Source organism: Anolis sagrei, chromosome 4, assembly GCF_037176765.1.
Source record: "Anolis sagrei isolate rAnoSag1 chromosome 4, rAnoSag1.mat, whole genome shotgun sequence".
In the NCBI taxonomy this organism is placed as follows: domain Eukaryota; kingdom Metazoa; phylum Chordata; class Lepidosauria; order Squamata; family Dactyloidae; genus Anolis; species Anolis sagrei.
In genome coordinates, this window is record NC_090024.1 from 222,805,046 (window position 1) to 222,830,263 (window position 25,218).

The window sequence follows — 25,218 nt, forward strand, 5'->3', positions numbered from 1 at the left end:
ATGCACAATGGAGGACCTTCTTATAGCAATACCAAAGGCACTCCAAGTGGCCAGCTACTGGTCAAAGGACTAATTTGTGTAATGCCAAGTTTTTAAACTTTGTGTATTTTAAAAAATATATAACAACTGTATCCTTGGTTCGCTTCTGATACAATAAAAAAGTAAATACTGCACAATTAAATAAGAACAGAAAATGTCTTACATACTGTAATCCTGTAGTCTAGATTATCCGTTGACCTGATACACTTTATAGGAAATGTCCCCTTGTTCAGTTGATTTACTAAATTCGCAGCTAGCTAGCATTATAACTCCAGAACTATAATGTAACACATTCTTGGAAGTCTGTTCAACAGTAGTTAGTCCAAGGAAACAAATTTGTTCATAAACCTACATTTTCTCTGCATTTTCTTCACTCATGAGCCAATTAGCGGTTTTCTGCTTTTGGGCCTTATAAGAAGATCAGCCGGTTAATGGTATATGAGGCCTTGCATGTTGCTCATTCCGATTAAGAAGCTGGTATTCTTTAAGAGGAGCCGTAAGGGCATAATTAGTTAGGTCTGCCTAAACCAAGATTCAGCAACCCGATACTTTGCACAGCAGTAGTTCAATCTCTCTCCCCCTGCTCCTCCTGGCCACAATTTTCTTGGCCTTCTATGGATATTTACAAAGGGCTCTTGCTTAGGAGAAGAGAGTTGTTTCTGATAACGCAAGCAGAAACTTTTCTATGAGTCCCCAGCCACATGGGTTGTGTGGAGGGGTGGTGTTATGTGCGTGTGTGTCTTGTGCCTGCTATTGGCTGGAAGGATTAGGGCCATTTTCTAAGGAATGCAAGCAGCTTTGCCTGCACTGTAATGGTGGTTGCAGCAAAGGTTGCTGTTCTCCACTGTGGCCGGTAGGAGCCACAACGTTGGACAGATCTCTCTCTCGCCTGCCTCCACCACAAGGCACTCGCTCTCCCCTTTCGACTGGCTGTCCCTCCCCCACCCCTCTCTCCACTGAGCCTTTCCCTGAGGCAAATTTCTTGCTGTCTGGAGTATCAAATATGCGCAGGCAATTTTTCCTTTCCTTTCTCCCTCTAAAGGACTTCCCAGTGTAGTTATTGCAAGGCAAGTAATACCTAGGAAGGCACCTTCTTTGGTTCACATTCTGTTTTCTTGCGATTTGTGCTTATGTGTATTTTTTTCATTGAGTTTGTTTGCAGTAGACTCCCAGTTAAAAGGAACTCAAGCAACTGAAACTCTCAAGCAACTGGCAAAAAACAAAGAAATAATTGGGTTGTTGATTCGTGTTTGGGCGCGAATCAGAGGTAGTGAATCAAGGAACATGAAAGGCACTGCAGACTACTTCAACCAGAGAAATCAGCCATAGCAGAGCACCTGATGAACAAACCTGGACACAGCATATTATTTGAGAATACAGAAATGCTGGACCACTCTCACAACCTCCATGTTGGACTACACAGAGAAGCCAATGAAATCCACAAGCATGTGGACAATTTCAACAGAAAGGAGGAAACCATGAAAATGAACAAAATCTGGCTACCAGTATTAAAAAAACTCTAAAATTACAACAGCACAACAACAGAGAGGAAACAAACAAGGACATCCAATTACCTCTCAACAAAAGTTTGCTCTAGGCACTGTCAGGCCATTATATGCTAATCAAGGTGGTCAGTTGAAACATTCACAGCTAGCTCCCGCAGACAAGAGTCCTTTGTCTCACCCTGGTCATTACACAGATATATAAACCCTTTTTCCTAGTTCTAACAGACCTCACTACCTCTGAGGATGCTTGCCATAGATGCAGGCGAAACATCAGGAGAGAATGCCTCTATACCATGGCCATATAGCCCAAAAAAACTTACAACAACCCAGTGATTCCAGCCATGAAAGCCTTCAACAATACAAAGAAATAATTTTTAAATTAAAATTAAAATATATGTATAATAGGATCATGGATTCGTAGAGTTGGAAGAGACCCCAAGGGCCTTCTGGTCCAAATCCCTGCTATGCAGGAAGAGCCAACCAAAGCACTCCTGACATATGACTGTCCAGCCTCTACTTGAGAACCTCCAAAGAAGGAGACTCAATTACACTCTGAAGCATATTCCATTGCCAACAGCTCTTACCATCAGTAGGTTCTTCCTAAGGTTTAGGTGGAATATCTTTTCCTGCAATTTGGAACCATTGTTTACAGACCTTTGACCATTTTGATCACCCTTCTTTGGACACTGTTCGGGTATCAATATCCTTAGGAGAAGAAAAGGGGGTGCTTCCACCAGTCCAGCATACATATCTCACTTCCTCAAAGATACTATTTAAAATCTCATTCTCAAACATAATCCTTCAAACTCTCAAAGGGGGCCTCAGGCCAAAAATGTAGACCATCCCTTCCCTTTTACAAGGCAAATTACTCATTGACCTTTCAAGCGCCTCCATAACCCTCAAGTCAACTCAGAGTTTGTGATATGGAGTATAGTTTTTTTTAAGCATTGCACACATAAAAATAAAACTGATAAAAATAGAAGGAGCACAAGCGGTGATATAATCCTTGACCAAAACCGGGCAACAGCGACCGCATTGTCTGTAGCTCTAAACAATTCTTCCTCTGTACATGAGGCAGGGCATTGTGGATAAGCATACAGATGTGGAGTTGTCTGTTCTGCTCCACAGTCACACAAGGTGGAATATTTTTTTAGGTAGTGCCATTTGGCTAGGTTGTCTTTTGATCTGCCCATTTCACTCCTGAGTCTGTTCAGAGACTTTCAAGTTGCCCATTCTTGGTTTGCCCCTGGAGGAAGACTCTTGGGGGGGGGGGCATCCAGTTGGGATTTCCTGGTTTAGCTGCTCAGAGGGATGCTCTTGCTGTTGCTGGGGAAACATTTAGAGGAGTGGTGGTTTTCATGAAGCTTTTCCTTCATTTGAGTCTAGTACTAATTTGGCTTATTTTAAATTGTAAATCATAAGTAACCAGAAACTGAATTTATCCGGCATCTCTACCAATCCCCATGAGTGTCGGTTAACTGAGTGTCTACTATAATTTTTTTTTTGCCTAGCTTTATAGATATATTTGTGTACCTACACACAGTGAAACAAACACTTAGACTGTATGTCTTACGATTTCAATTTATTTCCTGTGGTGAAAAATACAACATGAGCAGATGGCACGTATTAACATACAAAATGCAGTGGGTGCCTCTAGAGGCTGATTTAACAATGATATAGGTTTCTGTCATGGACGTGCTGTTAAGTTAACTAGTGTTTACAAGTTAATGAATTTCTTCCACTTAAAATATTTGATATTTGTTAGCAACCAGTGACTCTTTGAGGAGGAATCAGGAGTACAAAGTTTTGCAGTTAACTAACTGTCCTCTCTAAACATTTGTTTGGCCATAATTTAACATGCCTACTATATCAGTAGGGTGGTGAATGTAATAAGGAAGTGCAAAACCTATTTCTTTTATTTCTTTTTTTTTTAAAAAAAACCTCTAGATTTGTATTCAAATGGCAACTTGAGCAAAATAAGTATAACATACTTTTCTTTTATTTCTGTGGGCTTTTCTTTCTGTGGGCATTCTAAGCTTGAGGCATATATCTACAGAAATGTATAAACAGCTTTCAGATCTCAATGATTGTTTTATTTCATTGGTATTTGCCTTTCAGCTTGCCCATTCAAAAAGATAAACAGCAGTATAAACTGATACAAATCTGAATCACTATTGTACATTACATTTGAAGTTGGCATAGACCTTCCCAGCCTCTCATATAAGTCTGATAATATTTGCAAATCTGCTGCTGCTTGGGAAAGCGAATATGCAATTACTTGCTTCAGCCCAAAATTACAGATATTCATGTCATTCCAAACCAGAAAAAAAATGGTTAGAGCAATTGTGAATGTCTTCCTTTACCCAAGGCTGTTGTCAATCAGTGACTAGACCTTTAGTAAATGCAGTTTAAATTCCATTACCATAACTTTGTCCTATATCTGATGATGTGCTCTTCTATTTCTATATGATGCTCATAAAACCTGAGGCAAGGAATTGAAACTGGTTTTTTGGCTACATTGCTGCAAAGCTTTTCTGTTAGCATTCCACAAACAGGAATGTGAAAGGTTAAATAGAATAAATACAGAAATTGATGGATAACTAAGATGCCTGAGAGTGAAGGTAAAATTCTACATATTACATTTATTTATTAATTTTTTCCTGCTACATACGGGTTCAATTCAGACTGTCAAGCCTTAGTCCCATTGAAATCAATGGGGCAAGCTTATCACTTATTAGCCATTGCCTTTAAAAGGTTGGAGGAATGATTAGGTAAAGGTAAAGGTTTTCTCTAACATTAAGTCTAGTCATATCTGACTCTGGGGGGTGGTGCTCATCTCAATTTCTAAGCTGAAGAGCCAGCGTTGTCCATAGATACCTCCAAGGTCATGGGGCAAGCATGCCTGTATGGAGCGCCATTACCTTCCTGCAGAAGTGGTACCTATTGATCTACTCACATTTGCATGCTTTCGAACTGCTAGGTTGGCAGAAGCTGGGGCTATCAGTGGGAGCTCACCCTGCTCCCTGGATTTGAACCATCAACATTTTGGTCGGTAAGTTCGGCAGCTCAGTGGTTTAACCCATTGTGCCACCAGGGGACCCAAAGAATGATTAACATAGTGTATATTCAATAACTCGTGTGTGTGTGTGTGTGTGTGTATGCAAATAATGTTTCCAAAATTTTTCTGGTTTAGGGTGGATGGATGAGAAAAGAAAGGTTAAAAAAGAGGGTTTTTGCCAGTTAGAAATCACTGCAAATATTTATAGGCTTAGCTAAGATCTTGTGTGACTTTAACCCAGTTAGTGGTCTTCTTAAAGCTGTTAATAACACAAGTATATTTGCTTAGGAACATCTATCAATGCTATATTAATCTAGTCCTGCATAGCTTTCCCATTAATTCCTATGTATTTAACTATACATTAATAAAATATGGAGGTAGTGAACAATGAAACAATAAACAATGGAGGACAGAAATAATATTTGCACAGTTTTAGTCTAGCTCTAGGTAGTTTATGTATTTAACATTTTGAGTTTTAAATGCAAACACCAACAGGTATTTTAACTGACATATCCTTAGAAGTATGCACAATTTAAGCCTAATATATATCAGCCAATAAAATCAGTCCAGTGTGATGTATCTACAATGGCCACCATGCTATGTGGAGCTCAGAAGTAAATCATAGGAACCAGGCTACTTGTTTTACTCAGTAACTGATACCTAGTAGCACATTGCATCTAATACAATATGTGATATGTAGATACCTGACTTAGATGGATTATATTTTAATTTAATTTCATTTAATTTAATTTAAATTTAATTTAATTTATATATTTTAATCCAGTGAAGTTAGTATGATGTGAATAACCGTATTTTAGTTTGCACAGAAAACTTGATTTAATGTGTTACATCATATGTATCTCTAACACATTGGCTCAGATTTTGTTGGGTTATTTTAGTATTAAAACTTAAGGAATTGCAGATGAACAAAACATGTAAACAGTGGGTTGTTGTAGGTTTTTCGGGCTATATGGCCATGTTCTAGAACCATTCTTTCCTGAAGCTTCACCTGCATCTATGGCAGGCATCCTCAGAGGTTGTGAAGTCAGACCTCACAGCCTCCGAGGATGCCTGCCATAGATGCAGGTGAAAAGTCAGGAGATAATGCGTCTAGAACATGGCCATACAGCCTGAAAAACCTACAACAACCCAGTGATTCTGGCCATGAAAGCCTTTGGAAACAGTCAGCAGAAATTATTTTAATAATTTCTGGAAAACATAGCAAATCAGACCAGGATTAGACAGTTAATGGATTGTTTTAGAAAGATCTATAGTGGATGGCATTTTTGACAAAAGCAGGTAGGTAGGAATCTAGTCCATTCTTGTAGTAGTTATCTGCTTCTCTACATGGTTGTTTCAAACTGTGTCAATGCCCAAAGGCACTTAACTTGCATCTTGTTAAATAGCTAGTATTAAGACTGCTGTTACTTCAATTGCAACAAGGAGAAGGGTCTGGTCCCCTTGCTCCTGTGGTGTTCTTCTCTTACTAGGAGAGGTTAGGGAGCTTGCCTGGCCTGCCTGGAAAATTCTAGCCCTTTCTTTGCAGTTGCTGTGGCAAGTGGTTGCTATTACACAGGGTTTCCGAGTGTCGTCTCTCTCTCTCTCTCTCTCCCTCTGAGCTCAGCCTGCAGGAGTGGCCATGATGACTGCAGCTTCCCTCCTGGCTGCCCTTCCCCCTTCCGCACCGCAGTGCCAGTGCCAGGGTGAGGGAGAGCAGGAGACACACACACACACACACACAGCCATGCACAGACTATTTTTATTCACCTCAGCTGGCAAAGCCGTGCCATGTTGAATGGGAATTTGTCAGGATCTCTTCACCCATGATGCCTGTTCTTTCAAAAACATATATGGTCCCCTGGAAGGAGGATTCCACCTCCATTAACCCTTTCATTGATAAATAGTTTTTTTTTTATTGTTTCAGGGTCTGAGTTTTCAGTCTTCATTGGACATGAGCACTCTGGTTAAGGTTACATTTGTAACCCATTTGTGCCACTACCCTTTGGGGGACGTAGTAGTGTGATGGCTTGTTTCCATACTCTTTTGTACCGGAAGCTAGAGCTTTTCCGTGCATCTGATTCTAGGTTTTTGTTGTTGTTTATTTGTTCAGTCACTTCCAAATCTTCATGACCTCATGGATCTACCCATGCCAGAGCTCCCTTTCAGCCATCACTACCCCCAGCTCCTTCAGAACCAAGTCAGTCACTTCAAGGATACCATCCATCCATCTTTCCCTTGGTCGGCCCCTCTTCCTTTTTCCTTCCATTTCCCCGAGCATCGTTTTTTTCTAAGCTTTTCTGTCTTCTCATGATGTAGCCAAAGTACTTCATCTTTGCCTCTAATATCCTTCCCTCCAGTGAGCAGTCGGGCTTTATTTCCTGAAGTATGGACTGGTTGGATCTTCTTGCATACAAGGTACTCTCAGAATTTTCCTCCACCACCACAGTTTAAAAGCACCTATCTTCCTTCACTCAGTATTCCTTATGGTCCAGCTCTCACATCCGTAGGTTATTACAGGCAATAACATTGCTTTAACTAGTATTGTGCATTAATCTTGGGCTTTTTATGGTGAATCTACATCTATGGAATACTCCCAGAATACGCACTTTTTCAAAGGGAGGTATCATAGAATCCTTGAGTTGGAAATGACCTCATGGGCCATCCAGTCCAGTCCCCTGTCAAAACGCAGGAAAATTGCTTTCAAAGCACCCCCAACAGATTGTCATCAAGCCTGTTTAAAAGCCTCCAAAGAAGGAGGTTCCACCACACTCCTGGGAAGAGAGTTCCACTGATGAACAACTCTCAGTCAGGAAGTTCTTCCTCATGTTCAGGTGGGATTTCCTTTCCTGTAGTTTGAAGCCATTGTTCCACGTCCTAGTCTCCAAGGCAGCAGAAAACAAGCTTGCTCCCTCCTCCCTATGACTTCCCCTCACATCATGTAACCTGTATTACCTTGTACAATGGCCTCTCCATGTTCAACCTTGGGCAAAGCCCCAAGGCCAATTATTCCCCTAGGAACAGAGGGATTAGAGTAACAGAATCATAGAGTTGGAAGACACCACATGGGCCATCCAATCCAACCCCCTGCTGTGCCGGAAAAGCACAATCAAAGTACCCCTGACAGATGGCCATCCAGCCTCTGCATAAACATTTCCAGAGAAGACTCCACCATGCTCTGAACTCTTGCCATTGAGAAGTTATTTCCAATATTTAAGCGGAATCTCTTTCCCTGCAATTTCCTGGGCATCATCCAGTTGTTGGAACAGCTGAAGGAAAAAAACATCTGGCATCTCCCTGTGCTTCCAACATATACACTTATCTTTAATCAGTATTAAAACAGAGATATTAGAAGACTTGCCTAGAGGGCAAGTACTTGTTTATAACCAATTTGAATTGTATTGATGGGCACTGCATGGTTGTTGCTGATTCTTGGCAGATCTCCTGCACTGTAGACTGGTAAGAGGGAGCCGTACTATTGGCATCATTGTGTGTGCGCGCTGCAGGATTAGTTATTTGATTAAATGCAGCTTCAAACATTTAAGAATTTTCATTGCTGCAAGGATCATATATAAGCTTCTCTTTGCTACGCATCAATGAAATCAAGTGCCCTAGATTTATGTACTCATCATCTCTAGTCTAATGTGCACTTTCCTCCTCCTTCTTTTTGTTCTTTTACCTATTTGGAGGATTCTTTTCACATAGGAGCAGAACATTTAGAAAACAATGACTAGTATTGCTTGCTGTCAGTTCTTATCAGCAAGACTCTCTCACCATTCTGGAAGAGCTTCTCTGTTTTATTATTTTTATGCACTTTTTTGGCCTACTGCTAGATTATGAATCCTAGCTGGTACAAGAATTAATTTTTCTAGATGGTTCCTAGACTAATGACCACCAAATAGATTTATCGTATATACTCAAGTATTTTTCAGTTCTTTTTTTAGGCTGAAAAAGCCCACTTGGTTTATACTCAAGTCAAGGTTATTTATTATTTTATTCTGTCACGATTATTTTATTACATTTATTATTTTCTCTATTATTATTACATTTATTATTCTATTATTGTTATTATTGCATTTATTATTTTACTCTATTATTACATTTATAATTTTACTTTTATTATATTATTTTCTATTTTTATTGTTATTACTTTATTGTTATTACATTTATGATTTTACTCTATTATTATTGGAAGGATACATAAGCACATTTACACTGAAGAAAGTTAGAATGGTTTAATCAGAGTTGGACAGTCTTATCTTAAATTAGTTTTATGTAAATATTCAAAAACATTTAACCTACTGATGCATCAATTCATGTAATTTTATTGGTATGTATTTTTCTTTTGAAAGTTACCAGTAGCTTCTGTGTTTCCCACCCTTGGCTTATACTCGAGTTAATACATTTTCCCAGTTTTTTGTGATAAAATTAAGTGTTTCAGCTTATATTTGGCTTATTTTTTTAACTCCTAAGAAATAAAATTTGTCCTCATGTGCTATTCAGAGGTACTGTTTGGTATACTGTACATTAAAAAAATACTGCTGTTGTTTAAATTTGGGAATTTTAATTTTTTTTTGAAAAAGACACAAAATAAAACTCTTAAAAACATAACCAGGGTTAAAAACATAACCAGAATTTATGCAGAATCTTAGGGCCCTCATCACTTACCAAATCAAGCATCCTAGGACACCAGCCAGGCTATCCATTTCCAGTTTATCTGCAAACATAATCTCTATTCTGCTGCTCAAATTATCTATAAGGACGAACCAAACATGGCTGAGGATATAATCCTGAGGTACCCCATTTGCCACTTTTGTCCAAGTTGGAGGATATAACTCTATCCCAGTTATATCCTATCTTGTCCATGTCAAGCATTATTTTTTAATTTTAAATTATTACATTTTGCCCAGCCATAGGTTTTAAATGCTTGATGTTATTGTTACTATTGTTTACTTTTGTTTGAGATTTATTTTAACTGTTGTATTGATTGTTTTCTTATTGCTTTTACTGTTGATGTACTTTGGGCTCGGCCTCATGTAAGCCGCACCGAGTCCCTTGGGGAGATGGTAGCGGGGTATGAATAAAGTTTTATAATTATTATTATATTATTATTATTCATGAATACTCCTTAGGCTGGACAGCTGGGCCCATGCTAACAAAATAAGTGTAGATGCAAAGATAGTACTAGGAAGGGAAAATATAAATGTTATATATATGCACACTCAACCCATGTTTGACAGGGAACCATTTGAATGCTGGGCGATGCTTTGGTTGTGCTTTTTCTGCATGGCAGAGGGTTGGACTGGATGGTCTGTGGGGTCTCTTCCATCTCTATGATTCTATGACTGTGAAGGTGAGCTGGAAAGGGCTCTCTGCCCAAAACCTGTATCCATACTGAAAGAATGTAATACCATAAATTACCATTAATCAGTGTATCAAAATACTGATTAAGTTATTGGACACAATTGAATGCTTTCAGACAATATTTCTTCTGTGTGTGACATCTTGCAGTCACTGAGCAGTAAACAGTACAGATAAGAACAGGTGATCAACCTGACACGCATCTCTATTAGACAAAAGTAAGAATTTCTCCAAAGTGAGTTTAGTTAGCAAAATGATATAATATCTCACAGCAGTAGAGCTTAAGGAAAACATGCCTCTTTCCTCTCCAAAACACTCCAGACTCTACCAGATTTGTTCTGGTAGGAAGCTCTATTTTGAATTTTCCATCTTTCACCAAGAGCTCTGATTTCTCTGAAGAATTATTATCATTTATTATTTATTTAATTTTGACCTTACTGCTCTCTACATAGGGACTCAAAGCAACTAACAATGAATTTCGGAACACAGCAAATACATATACATATGAATATAAAAATAAACAAATATTTGTGTCAAGTGTAAAAAATACAATAAAATACAATATGAATACATTAAAAACTAGTCAGCCCCCCAAAAATCCCACTCACGGCATCCCCTGCAATGTCTCATCATTCATTCAATGCCTGATAGAAGTATGTTTTTATTTGCCTGCGAAAGGCAAGCAGGGAAAGAGCCATCCTGGTTTCTTTAGGGAAGGAGTTTCAGAATTTGGGAGCAGCCACTGAAAAAACCCTTTCCTTGCTCCCACCAAATGTGTTGGTGGGAGGGTGATGGGATACCTGGGACCAAGCCATGTAGGGCTTTATAGGCCAAAACCAGCACTTTGAATTGTGCCCAGAAACATGTTGACAGCCAGTGGAGATGTTGCAACAGGGGAGTTGTATACTCCCTGTAGCAGCCCCAATTAGTAACCTGGTTGCCGTTCTGGACCAGTTGAATCCCAGTTGGTTGTTTCGACCACAAGCGGTTGTAAATATTGAGATCTATTATGAGGATGTGTATATAGGTACTGAGAAGCTACTTTGTAGGGGAGGAGGGTAGACAGGCAAAGTATTTTAAGTATGTTTGCATAGAATTCCTCTCTACAGATGTCACTCATGATGGTGCAGTGCATTAGGCAACATTTCACCATCACAGAGCTGGCAAAGATAATAGCATATTTGGATGGAACAAATCACAATCACCCCTCAAAATACAGCAATGCATTTCAATTCTGTTGGGGTAGAAAAATAATCCCAAATGTTATACTTCCTTTTTTTCTTTTCCATTCATTCTGTATGAATATCCAAATTCTTCAAATGTTTATAATCTCTCACATTAGTGCTCAAATACATCAATGCTTATTGCATAAGTTATTTCTACTATGATTTAATTGCTTATGTTACCCCACCCTTATAAAAATTATAACCAAAACATAAATATCCTTGCCAATATTGTTTTATATGCAAAACAGGGGAATAAAGACTCTGGAGAGTAAACCCTTTGCATATTAGGGTATTCTTTATTTTAATAAGTGCTTTTGTTTCTGACACCAACATATGCCTCAGCTCAGTGTGTGCTATGCCTAGAAGTAGAGAGAGCTGGCCTCATTCTCCATTTTGTTCCTCCCTCAGAGGTTAGCACTCTGTGCTGCTCTTTGACGCTTCACATGCTCTGCCACTGCACATCAAACAGAAAAAGTGGGGAGGCGATTGCTGAAGGACAAGAGGGACATACATCTGCTCTTCATTCCATTTTGTTGTTACCTGAACTGCGATCCTCTCTATAGGCATTTGTCCTTGGCATATTTCAAACTTGTGCCTCTCTACAAAATGCTGCAGCTAGGTTATAGCAATGTCAGAGAAACCAGTTTCGTAGGAAGAAAATTGGCAGATTGTTATGTTTAACCCAGACCCAAAGCCTTTGCAATTGACATTTGACTAAAAGCGCAAAGGGATGTTTTTTCTTTCTACTGTTCAGCCATCCCTTCCTTGACATAAGAAATTCCCAGTTCATCAGATCTTGGTTCCATATTCTTTACCATCCTGGTAGGCTTCAATAATACTAAGAGCAGGAAAAGTTGCCAGGTCATGGTTTCCCAGTACTAATTATAAGAGGGAACCTCAGTGATGTCAATAAGCATGATGCATTGAGGGTAAATAATAGCTCCACAAATTACAGCATTCAAATTTAAAACACCACATCTAATAAATGAGAATTTCCAGTAGAAGTAGTTTATAAGGCAATGCTCTGGCCCTGAGATTCCCCCCTCCCCTCCCCTGAAGACCTAAGAGACCATCCAGGTCCTAAGACCTGAGAATCTATTGAGGGAAGAACCTTAATGGAAACTTGAGCTGCTTGCTTCAGGAAAGTGTTACCACCATCCTGCTATGTGCCTCCTCTGCTGTAGAGAGGAAATGGTGGGCAGGAGTGATAACAATACTGAGATAAAAGCAGGAAGAGAAGGCCTGGAGAACAGTTCTGCTTTATAATTTAATCGTGTCACTTTCTTGGTGCTTGTGAACGTTGGCTTCATCTAGATCCCACTTTATAGTTGTTGAGGTTATACAAGTTGTCCTTCATGGTATGACTGAGAATAACCATTGCTGCTTCCTTGCTCTACATTTTAAATTGTGCCCAGCTGTTGTGAAATGTTATGAATTTTGGCTGAAGGATGGTGACAGCCACATCACTTCAATCTCAAGTGTGGGGAGATGAAGGAAGATAGGCAGCTGGACAACATTGCTGGTCAGCCTCTTTTGCTTCAGGAGCAAGACACCTACTGTGTCTAGTTAAGAGAAAAGGCTAAGCATTGGAACTTTGTCAGGAGAGGAACACCATCTCTCTCCCACCTGAGATTAGGGTACATGAAACAAGACCCAGGCCCCCGTCTGCAGATGCCAAAGAAATGAGGGCTGAAAAAAAATCCAATAAGCTAAGTAGAGTTTATGCACTTGTCCCAGTTTCACCTGGTATGCCAATGGGGTAGTCTCACAACTGGCCCATCTGTCTTCTTGCTGGAGGATGTCAACGAAAAGGACAGACTGCTCTGCCTTGCAACTATTGTGAAAGACACCATCATGAAATATATTTTGTAAGATAAAGACATCCAAGTCAGCCCTTCTCCCACATCTCAATTAAGCTCCTGACTGTACACAAAAGGGAGTAAGATATTTTCATGTCAACCCGAGAGCCTCAAAGCTGAAAAGCAGGGTATAAATACTCTTAACAAACAAATTTCCTCAAAAGGAAAGCAAATGCTTTTCATTTCACCCAAAAAATGTCGTATTAAGAGAACTCTAGCTGCCAGATGAGTACATCAAGCAAGATACTTGATCAGAGGGCACATCTTTTATTCTGCATACAGTTCACAGATGGATTTAAATAAAAGGACTTTAGTCTATGCATTAGAATATATAGAACGCCCATTAAACAGAATGATGTGAAGGATGAACTGAAGTCCTTAGCAACATACATTTCAAAAGCTGCATTATCACATTGCTGGAGAAATTATATACTAGGTTCTTCCCAGCGAATATCAGGTGGTGCAATACCAGCAAAACAGTATATAATTTATTGTCGAAGGCTTTCATGGCTGGAATCACTAGGTTCTTGTGGGTTTTTTCGGGCTATATGGCCATGTTCTAGAAATGCCTCTAGAATATGGCCATATAGCCCGAAAAAACCCACAAGAACCTAGTGATTCCAGCCATAAAAGCCTTCGACAATAAATTATATACTGTTTTACTGGTATTGCACCACCTGATATTCACTGGGAAGTAGCAGCCAGCAATGAAAGGACAAAAGCATTGACATCTCTGGCCCATCCTCTGTTCGGAAATCAGCCAGCATGCCAAAGACTTACATCAAGAAATAACTTCCTAAGATCTACAGAGATACTCGCAGGAACACCTCAACCAAGTGAGAGTCCAAAAGTGGCAGGTAAAAAAAAGTGGCTCAGACCAGATAAGAAACTCCCTCCAGAACACACAGAAGATTGGGTGACCTAGAAGGTGCTGAGCAGACTGCGCTCTGGTACTATGAGATGCAGACTCAATCTTAAGAAATGGAGCTATAAAGAGGAGTCCGCACGGCATGCGAGTGTGGAGGAGAGCAAACCAAAGACCACTTACAGCCTGAGCCCTGCAACATGCACAACAGAGGACCTTCTTACAGCAACACCAGAGGCACTCCAAGTGGCCAGTTTCTGGTCAAAGGAAATTTAGCATAATGCCAGGTTTTAAACTTTGTGTTTCCCCCCCCATAAATTGTAACTGTATTCTCAATTTGCCGCTGACATGACAAATGAATCAATTTCAAAAGTGTCTTATTTGTAGCAGGAAAAACGTCAGCAATAATAAAGTGGAAATTATCTGAAAACAGTATTTTTTCCTTATCTTCTCCTTTTCCAGTAGATTAAAGTGTTTTATAACAAGGTATTCCTGCTCCTTTTTGCTTTGGTTTAACATTTCCATGAATTCTTCCTATTAACTCTTGGCAACTTTCTTCTAACTGAGTCCACAGTCCTGAATTTATCATTGGGGGTACCCCAATTAACAAGAATGGGATTTACTTAAATAAGTATGCATTGGATTGGATTGAGCTTCCAGACTCATACATGAAATTCCTATTCTGTGCATCCGTTTTAAAATCCTTTTCATTATGCCTGTCTTATTTGCATTCAGCCCCATGTAGAGCAGCAGAGATTTACCTATCCAATTAGTTTTTGTGTTCCAATGTTCAGGAGAAAGGCTGGAGTCACAATCCAAAAGGAATGTTGTTTTTTAGACATAGATACCACTTATCTACCATATGCTGTGTAACACAATATAAAGGGTGTATTTCTACATATGAATCAGCAACAAGTAATGTAATATTCATTATGTAAAGAATCCTATGAAAGAATTCTTGTGGCTCAGGGAAATTTTAGATTAGGCAGTACATATGATCATCTTTGGGCCCAATTATGAAGGAAAGCATCAGTTCAGAAATATGTTTGTAAATGCCAGATTTTAACTGAAATGACATAATCCTAGAGATATCAACTGATGCATGTGTTTTGTAGTACTCTTCAGTATTTTTCACTGCTTTGGTGAGCAGCAGTCAAAAAAAATCACCACTTATAACTATAACATGGTGCTTAACTCTTCCTGAACTCCCACCCTTTCAGACTTCTTTCTAGACAAAGAGCCCAGATGGAGAAAATGCAGTGAAGGGGAAGATTTTTTTGCTTTCCTCAAACAGCTCACCCCCAGTTACTCCACCTCTCATACTGCAAAGTGGAGATCTAGGAATCACGTTTGGCTTATAGTAAGAGCTGCTTGATTCAAAACACACAAATCTGGGTCAGAAGCAGGGCGATCTGCAGCTGAAGTAAGCTAGGTTTTTTTAGCATACTGTTCTCTGATTCTGCAACAAAATAGAATACTTGCCCTTTTCTCTTTGCCTCCTTTTCATTGTTTCACAAAATCCTCAGTATTTGATGTACTATATGTTGAACCTGAATGCTAACATTCATTTTAAATACTGTACAACTAATGTACAGAACAAGGACTGCCAAGTTAAATGTGTCAGCAGGGGAAAAAGAAGGGGAAAAAAGCTTTAATCATACAGGATTTGCTGTGGCCACCATTAACAGGTGAAGCTGACAAAGCAAAAATAACTTCCCAGACCCCTTGAGCAACACACTACCAAGCGGTCGTTACATGTATGTGTTCCCTCTTTTATTGAACTGGATTTATTAGTTCACCTTTGAAACAAAAGTAAAAAGACATTACATGTTTCTCCTAAACTGTAAATATCCCAAGTAACTGCAGTTAATTATACACCCTCAAAACAAACTTAAGCTCTCTTTTAAATGTAAATATTCTGTATTCCAAAATCTCATGGTTTTTCAGATGTTCAAAAAAAAAAACCCCTTCCATTAGTATTCTGTACATATAAACAATAGTTATAATACTTTGGCATTCAGTTTAAGTAATTATTCCTTCTCGTCTCATTTCAGGAATGTACATCTTCTCCACAGCACACCTATAACCTGCCAGAACTCTACAGAACTGAGGACTATTTTAACAACAAATGTATAGGTAGCAAGTATCAAAACTGTTAGTACTCGATTTGTCTATATTTGATAAAATATAACCAAATTGATGTATATGTATATGTTTTATCAAAGGATCGGAATGTGTATTTTGTTGCTGTGTAACTTTGTTGTAAGGGAGAAACTGATCAAAATGAAGTTCTGGTAAATTATAGCTATTAATGCTTTCTATTTGAAAAAATTAGAACTTAAGTATATCATGGTTAATTTTTCTGTCAATTTCAGAAGGCCTACTCTAAAAAAAAGTGAGTTCAATTTATGTTTCCCATTCAGCAGTTCTTGTGTAACATGAAGTAATGCTAAAGATAAAAGGTTTGGAAAATGTATTTGAGGTAAATGATGCAGTAAACCATCTTCTAAATAAAGTAGGTAATATACTAAAGGAAATCTAAGTACAATGAACTATATGAATGCAGCCTTCAATATGCAATTTTCAGTATGGCTTGGAAGCCAAGTTATGTCCTGGTACAAAATATAAACACACATTTTTGCAGATTGTCTGGAATTCCAGGACATGCTACATCAAGAGCCATGTCTTAGACCCTTCCAAACCTCAGAGCAACTCTGCTCTTTCCAGCAGGTTACATGCTTAAAACAGCACTATATAGAGACAACTAAAAGTATGGGCTGATAAAATTACTGGCAGAAGACTAGAGAGGTATATCTGATGGTAAAGAAGTGTCAAATCCAGAAAAAATGTAATTTTGTTCCCATGAAAGTGGAATTTCTTGTAATGTTAAAATAAAGATCACTCTGCTGCACATAACAGTATGTATTTTTACAATTAAAGTCACTACTTTGCTATTCTAATCTTGAGCCATAGAAATAAGTGTCTTCCAGGATCCCTGCATGTTGCCTTCATCTAATAAAAGCATAAATTTTGTATCCAGTCATACAGACTAGAGTGAACCGTTAAGAACACACTTAAATTGGAATTTGGAAATAAATAATTATGGAAACTAAACAGACCCAAGATGAAAAGGAACATTACTAAAAGCCAAAGCAGTGAAACCCTTCTTCAAGGCAAACTACAGCCTGAATGATATGAACTGGAAAGTGGCCTTTTGTCTTGAACATTTCAAGTACCTGATGTGATCTTCAGGAAGAACAAGCAGTTTCCAGGCTTTATCTACTTGGTTTAATATTTGCTGTGAACGGTAAGGTTAAGACATTTTCTTTGCAAAAGTAGTGGGTAATATATGCAACAACAATAAACAAGTATTAAGAGCTTTTCCCTGGAGATAGTTGCTGCAGTATGTATTCACTCATTTTTCTTGGTCACTCTTCACTGCTAGAACATAGAAGGCATCCTTCATATACAATCGAATGAAACATACTTTAGACAATTTAAGGCTGCTCCAAAGTGAAGACTTCAGAAAAGGAGTAAACTATTTACAGTAGCTTAAGTAAATAAGCTGTGTCGTTGGGACGTCATGATCTCTCTACAAAATTTAAAGTGAGAAACCACATCTCTCCCACTATTAGCTGTCATGGGGAAAACTAAATGCATCCTGACATTGCTTTTAAAACAGACATTAATTGCACTGTCAGCCTAAAAGCACCAGATCCCATTTGACCTCAAATGTTAATAGGGTTGATCTAGTGAGAACTTGGATGGGAGACACCAATGAATACCAGGTGCTGCAGGCTATATTTCAGAGGAAGGAACTAGCAGAACCATTTTTGAGTTTTCCTTGCCAAGAAAACCTCTATAAAATTCATGAGATCACCCTAGGTTCACAGGTGACTTGAAGGTGCATACACACATGTATTAATTGTATTAAAAGTGGAAGAGATCCCAACACCTCTGGAAGTTACTAAGTGCACAGCTGCCTTCTCTCCATGCTAATCATCTTCCCCGTCTCTTCCATCTCAAACATTAAACCAGTGCTCCTGCATGAGAAGCTGAAATAACACCTCTGCAAGGTTATCCTGCCATGCATACAAAACACAGCTCAATGCCTGGATTAATTTGTTGAAAAGAGCCAATCTTTCAAACAGTCTGCTTAAAAGAAATTGGAAAAACCAGACAACAGCATGATCTAGTGCTTTTCAATTCACTTGATTTCAACAGGAGACTTAAGCACATGCTTAACATCCATATAAGGATGCAAATAATAATATAAAATACCTTCTTTGGATATACTGTGCTGCAAATTTGTGCATCCATACAGCTTTGGACATTCACATCTATCTATTTGCTTGCTTAAGTTCCATATAGTCCTTTTTTATACAAGTTGACTTTTTAATCAGCATGTCACTACAGTAGAAACCTATCATTTTTTTTCAAGGCATCAACCTCAGCATCCATGTTTGTTTTCTTTTCACAAATGTCAGCATAAGGAAACACTCTTGAGAACCAGGGATGCACACCTTGTAATAAAGCAAATGTTTACATTAAGCACAATACAGCAATTTATTTAGATGCTTAAATGAATACAAAGGGGAAATAAAGATCACAAAATTATCCATACTACAACAATGTGTCATATATTAGATGGTATAAATGAATACAACACCATGTTGGTGTTAACTAAAGATAAAACTAAATATCCAAAAATTGCAGCACTCATTTCTGTATGCTGCTTTAACACAGTACACTTTTATACAGATCTAAAAGGTGTCAAAATTAGTAGCTGCAAACTTGTTTCTTGCATGTGATTTTTTTAGCTTAAAAGATTTCAGAAAATGGCTCTGAAATACATAGTCATCAGTTGTAATGTCAAGGATATTCAAGAACAAGAAAATTCTATAATACAATAGAGTCCAGATATATTTTATGTTGCTGGCCTCTGTTTGAGATTGTACAAGGTTATGTGCAAAAACTAACTCTGTCAAAAGTCATACTATAGCAGTTTCAAGCTTTTTGCTAGGTAAACTAGATACAGCATTTATTACACAGCAGGGCAACACTAAAAAAAAAAAAAAGAACCAAATCTATGATGGATACACAAGAACAATAGCATAAGCATCACTTGAATAGGTCTAAAAGACTGTACAAATATACATTTCAACTATTCAGAATGATACATGAAAAAAACAATTTTCCCAGAGTCTACTATACACATTGAACTGGTAGCTCATATGTTGGCCCTATAACTACCATGTGGAAAAGGGTAATGTTTAAAAAGACATACAGCTGAACATATACAGAGTAAAATCAATGTTGAAAATGCCGATAAAATAAACTTTTTTCGTCTTCAGTGAACATTTGGGAGCCACCAGCATATCAGTTTTCACATTAAGTTACTGTGCTCAGTCACAGCAGGTACTCTGAAGTGAGATTTGCCAGGAGCATACCTTGAAATAACTGGAATTGGTGGTCTTGCAGCCAGTGGCCAGGTGACCTTGCGCTCAAAACGCAGTACCAGTTCCAACAAATTCTAGCAGTCATTCTGAAATGAAAGTGTGTAGACAGTTGTCAAGTGGAGGATATGAGGTTAGCAAACTGAACAGCTTATGCTTGCTGGCTGCTCAGCTCGACCCCAGTTAGGCTACTATGCATTGATTCTGTAACCCCATCAGTCACACTGTCAAACTGGTCTCCATCTTCACTGTCGATTGTGCTATTTTGCCACTCCATCTGCTGATTGGACAAACTTTCTTCAATTTGTGTTGCATTTTTCCACTGTGACTGGTCCTTAGACCAAAATTCACCTACTTTTCCATAGGAACTATTCTTCCACTTTGACCGTTCTTCATCACTCTCAGAGGCAACAACTTTAGGTTCTGGAACTGGTTTTCTGCTATTAGCATCTTCACTTTGGGAGGATTCATCTGTCCACGTTTCTGGTTTCACTTCTAATGCATTATCTTCAAAGTCAGATGCTTGCTGAGATCCAGGTCCACTTTCAGATGGCGATGCTTCATCTTTCCATTCAACAGCTTCATCATGATCTTCTTGGTCACCTTCACTCTCTGAACCCTCAGCTACTGGCTTTGGTGGTTCTTCTGCAGAACAACTTTCATTGTATTTTTCTGGGTCTCCTTCTTCTTCTTTTTGGTCTTTTATTTCTGGAGACGCCAAGGTAGCTTCCTCAAGTGTCTCCTTAGATATGCTTTCATCTGGTTTCTCATTAATGCTATTAACAGGTGGTTTATGATCAGAGTTAGAAACAGATTCTGCAAATGGACTATTGCTTTCAATGAATTCTTCTATATTCTCATAACTGTCAGAAGAACTTTCATTGTCTTTATCTAGGTTTATCTTTTTATCAACAGTTTTGCTAGCATTGACTCTAGAGTTCTCTTCATCATGGTTTTCAAACAGCCACTCTTCATCAAAATCCATTTCATGCTTTACTTTATTTAATTCTTTCATGTTAAATCCTAGCAGGACACCCAGTTTAAACTTTTCACAATCTCGAACACATTTCTTCCTTTTGTTACTGAAGTGTGAAGCTATGTCAGATTTCCATAGCCAAAGACTGGCAGCTAGCTTTTCAATCTCCCTCCGACTAGGATATGGTTGCTTGTTGAAATACTTTGTAAGAAAAGTTTTTCTGGCTTCATAGGAATCATCTTCATGACCCTTAGGATCTAAAGCCAACACTACAGGTTCCTCAGGCTTCTCCTCAAAGACAGAAGGGGAATCATCATCATCTATTTTTCGTTTCTTTAACATAGAGAACTCCATGTGTTCGTAAGTACGTTTCATAGGTCCTGCACCTGGAGACTGATTTAGCCGGGAAGGAACATTAGATTTATCTTGACCATTCTGAGTTTTCCCTACACCCCTACAATGGACAAGGTGCAGCGTTATAGTTGAGGCAGTCATGTTACTGGTATACACTCCAAGGCAATGAATACATTTGTAAGTAAGCTTCTTCTCTACAGGATGAACTGTTTGAATAACTTGATGTCTCTCCCTTAAGTGATGTGCCAGTGCATCGGAGATGGGTCCTTTCAGGATGGAGAAGCACAAAGGACAAAGCGTTTTCCCCACATCTTTTTTATAGGGAACTGCTGCTTGAGGAGAACTTTTTACAGGTATATCTGTCTTCTCCTGGATTTTTGGCTGTGGTTTTGGAACTGGAGTATTCTGAGCATGGTAAGCTACAGATTCAGCAGGGGCATCTCTCAAGTTGTAGGTAGTTACAAGTAAATGTATATTGGTGTGACTACCCTGTTGCAATGTTAAATCAAAGGTTAAAGTGGAATCAGTTTTAGGTCCCATTTCTTCATCAACATGAACCATTCGCATATGAGCAGCCATCTTTTCAACATCATTGAAAGTCGAACGGCAGTAAGGACAAGACAGACCATGGATTAGCATGTGGTTAAGCAGCGTGTCAGTAGGCAAGTAGCGATTACAGTATAAACATTTGCTAGTAAAATTATGTATCTTCATTATGTAGTTTGCTACTGCAGGCACCTTTTCAGCCTTGTGCTCTTTCTCAAAATGAACACTGTACACATTTTCTGGGAAGAGCTCATTGCAGATTGTACAGATTTTCCATTTTTGAGTTGATGAAGTATTGACAGCACCAGCACCTGCAGGACCGGCTCCAAGAGGCTTGGGTGTAGACTGGGCTAGTACTCTGGATGCAGCCTGAGACTGAGCCAGTGATGTTGATTTCAATGGGCCTGATGAAAGTGAAGATGAGTTGGCAGACTGAAGAGAGTACCTTGCTGTAGTCTGAGATCTTGGTTCGCCTCCAAGAGGGTAGTGTCTTCCATTCCCACTTGGAGGATACTGTTTCATTGATTGAGACTGCTGGGACAGGGAAATGGGCGAGCTACCACTCAGGCTGAGCCTTCCTCCTGTGTGACTAACATAACTGGGTGGTGCAGATTTCACCCCATAGTTGTTCTGCTGTAAGTGAACACTGGACATCATATTCACTCCACCAGAATTTAATGTAGGCTTTGGTATGTTGAGTCGATTCATCATTTGCTGCGATGGAAGAGAGCGGATATTTCCAGAGGACAGTGGACCCATCCGCTGAGGAAGTCCCATAGGCTTTTTATCCTGTGGTTTTGGAGCAATTAGCATCAAAGGTTTGGATCTTGGGACCACAACGTTAGTGTGCCCTATCATTGCTGTCACCTGATATCCTATACGCTCGTGGTCTTCAATAACATGCTGCACTAAAGCTTCATATGATTTCGGCATAAAAAGGCATCGTTTGCAGTGAATCATGCCCTCTTCTCGGGAACTGGAACTTAAGGATACAGCCCCATTAAGTGACTTTTCACTTGCCTTTGCTATATAAGGTGCAGCAACATGCTGAAAATGTTCCCTGTAAATGTGCTTTCTAACTATTTCGTAGAGAGGATCTCGGTAAGTGCACTTCTTACAGTAATAAACAGCTTGTTCCACACTGTCAGCCTGCTTAGGTTTAAGGCTATCATGCTTGTTTTTCTCTTTAAAAGTGCTGATGCCGCTACTTGGTGTGTTGGCATTTGGGGCATGAAATATCTTAATGTGCGTTTCCAAAGTTTTTTTGTCTGCATTGAAAGTACAGTAGGGACAATTAAGAAGGATCCTGTTTTCAAAGTCTTCGTTATGAACATTTCGGAAATGACTTTTGTAGGCAGAAAAGAACTTTGAAGAAAATGGACATGCACTGCAGCAAAAGGGTTTTGTCCGATAGTCCTTAAACAAAAACAAAAAAGAAAACTTAAAAATCATCAACATTCAATGAATAAAATTTCAATATTTATAGAAATGACATCAATTTAATGGGGTTTTTTAAGTTGAAAGAATCGGTTTTGTATTACTGCTTCTTATCCAAGAAAATATTATTTGACTTGTGTGATGAATGCTATCAAGACCTTTAAAAATGAGGTTTAAATAGTTGACAGCAGTGTCCATTATTAAGACCTTTTACAAAAGTATTCTGCAATGTTCTGAATTTCATTTTTGCTTTGTAGCAAATCCTAGCTAGCCCTAGTTTTAAAATCAAACAAAACGAAATTATATTATGGTTTATAGGTAGTCATTTAAGTAATGTTAAAATAAGAAAGAAGGCTATTTTATGTCCTAAAAAGGCTTACAGTGTTAAGTTACATATTTGCATATCCGCTTAAGCATGTCTTAAGATGGGGGATTTATAAATATATTAAATAAACACAAACACTGTAAGCTTACAAGTCCAAAAGCAGACCTGGTAATCCAAATAAACTGGCAAATGTCTCAAGATGCTTCATGACTTGAGTATTTAATACAAAAGAAACTCATCCTTTGCTAACCAGAATAAAATAATCAGGACATGGGTCAAGTACTACCATAACTCAAAAAACACACTGTGTGGCTTTTTCTACTACCTTCTCAAAAATTTTAAAAAATGGATTTCTCTTCAAAATAATTTGAAGATAAACATGGAAAAGAATTGTGTTACTTGCAGCTGTGAAAGTTGAATTAAAGTCTTCAAATACTAAAGGGATAATCAATCATTTCCTCTCTCATACACATTATGTAGTAAATTATGAATATTTGGCTAACAAAAATAATCCAAGTTGGCTGTTTCCATGATAGTAGCAGGAAATTTTTGGGAAGCATTCTTCTTATATCTGGATTATTTGTTCCCAGAAAATCAAATAATATAAACCTGAACAATAACCCTTCATACCTAGTTGGAATCCATAGTTAACTATTACAAGTATCAGAAATGTTGAGTCTTGAACTATCTAATCCCATCTGTCTTGAACAGAGGATAAAATCTGTGCCTCACCAATAATTTTAATCTCAGATCTGGTACACAACAGGATCAAACTGCTGAAAGCTGTAGTGAATGAGTGTATAAACCTAATTGCTTCTGAAGATTTAAAGTAGTAGTCTAATGTGTTTCAAAAAATATTTTAACTTTGTTTCTCAAATAGTTATTTGTTTAGTTCTTTGAGAGTGATTGTGGGTTGGGAGAAAATTCAAAAGTATTTTAAATAAATAATAGCACTGTGCACTATTATTTTCTATCAAGATGGAATGATGAAAGAAATTTTACAAGAATCCCAAAGTTTGCACATTTTGTTACATTTTAAAAATATATTTAACTTTTTTCTTAAGTTAGAGGGCACTGTAAAACAAATGAAGTGTGTATTCCCATTGGCTACAACATGTTCTCCTTCTTCACCTAATCTCAAAGCCAAGCTCTAGTCTTATGCATATTTTATTGAAATACATCCTACTGAAATTAGTCACAACTATTAGTGTATACAGGCCGAGCATGGAATGTAACTTAACAGCAACTGTAAAAAATCAATGTTAAGCAACATTATTACTAACCTGATTTTTTGTAAGTGAAGGGTCCCATAATCCAACATCCTCCCATGTAGTGTTTTTCAAATAGAAGTCATTGGGTTCAAACTGTTTAAAATCCTGTGAAGGTAGAAAAGATTTGCAAAAGCCCAAGTTAAAATAATATACCAGAGGATGATTGACTTTTAATTTTGTAAGTTTCTAAAAATCCAACCAACAATTGATAGTACAGTGATTCAGAAATGGTGCTCCACACAACGTAACAAAAATGCACACTTCATATTCAAAGCAGTTAGAAGCACAATACCCTTACGAAAGTGGGGAAAAAATGAATGTAGTGGAGATGGGAGGCAAGAATCCCAAGTGCTCCCTGGTTTCAGGAAGGTGGTTTTCCACTTCTGCCTGCCTCCAGAAGCTGGAGGATGGTGGCAATCACCCTGCCCCTCTTGGAATGAAGTAAGGCTCCCAGTGTTCTGTAGGAGCTTAGTCCATATTGAAAGAATCTAAAAGAAGCAAAGCCCACTCTGCTCGCTCTCAGCTGTCTGTTAGCTTCACTGTCAAGGTGAGACAATAGAGAAGTGTGTGCTTCTTTCAAACCAAGGGTGTGTGTGGTGCCCAGCTGCACCACATTAACTCAGGGCATTAACTCAGACTAAATTCCTATCTGTGGGCTAAAGAACCTCAGTTGACTGCTGCTTCTGTCCTGGAAAGTGGAAGGATATTGGCCAGGACAAGAAAATGGCAAATCTGCAAATGATCAAATCTGTCTATGTCAAAACAGCAAATGTGGCGAGGTGATCATACTGTTAGTAAGTGAGGTATGATCTAGGTGACAAAAAATGAAAAATAAAAAAATGTTAAAAGGTAGGCTTGTTATTTATAAGATACTACTGTAGTCAAGTAAAAGGAGTGGAAACGTGTTTTCACTGTGGGCAGAAAGCTCCGCACCAATGGACAG

At 38.4% G+C, this 25,218-nt stretch overlaps 2 protein-coding genes across 10 annotated transcripts in view; one reads left to right on the forward strand and one right to left on the reverse strand.

Annotated features, from left to right (window-relative positions):
* The window catches only part of BCAS4 (breast carcinoma amplified sequence 4), a 60,311-nt gene extending 43,485 nt beyond the window's left edge, over positions 1–16,826 (forward strand). Inside the window, exon 5 of the mRNA XM_060772115.2 lies at positions 15,965–16,826. Coding sequence (XP_060628098.2) covers positions 15,965–16,069 — 105 coding nt within the window. The 3' untranslated portion in view covers positions 16,070–16,826. The remainder of the gene's footprint in view (positions 1–15,964) is intronic.
* Positions 16,827–18,451: 1,625 nt separating this feature from the next.
* Positions 18,452–25,218, reverse strand: part of ADNP (activity dependent neuroprotector homeobox) — a 41,010-nt gene continuing 34,243 nt past the window's right edge. For all 9 annotated transcript variants that reach the window (XM_060772114.2, XM_067468198.1, XM_067468197.1 and 6 more), the window contains 2 exons: positions 24,288–24,380; positions 18,452–22,658 (listed from right to left, as the gene is read on the reverse strand). In XM_060772114.2, coding sequence (XP_060628097.2) covers positions 19,518–22,658; positions 24,288–24,380 — 3,234 coding nt within the window. In that variant the 3' untranslated portion in view covers positions 18,452–19,517. The remainder of the gene's footprint in view (positions 22,659–24,287; positions 24,381–25,218) is intronic.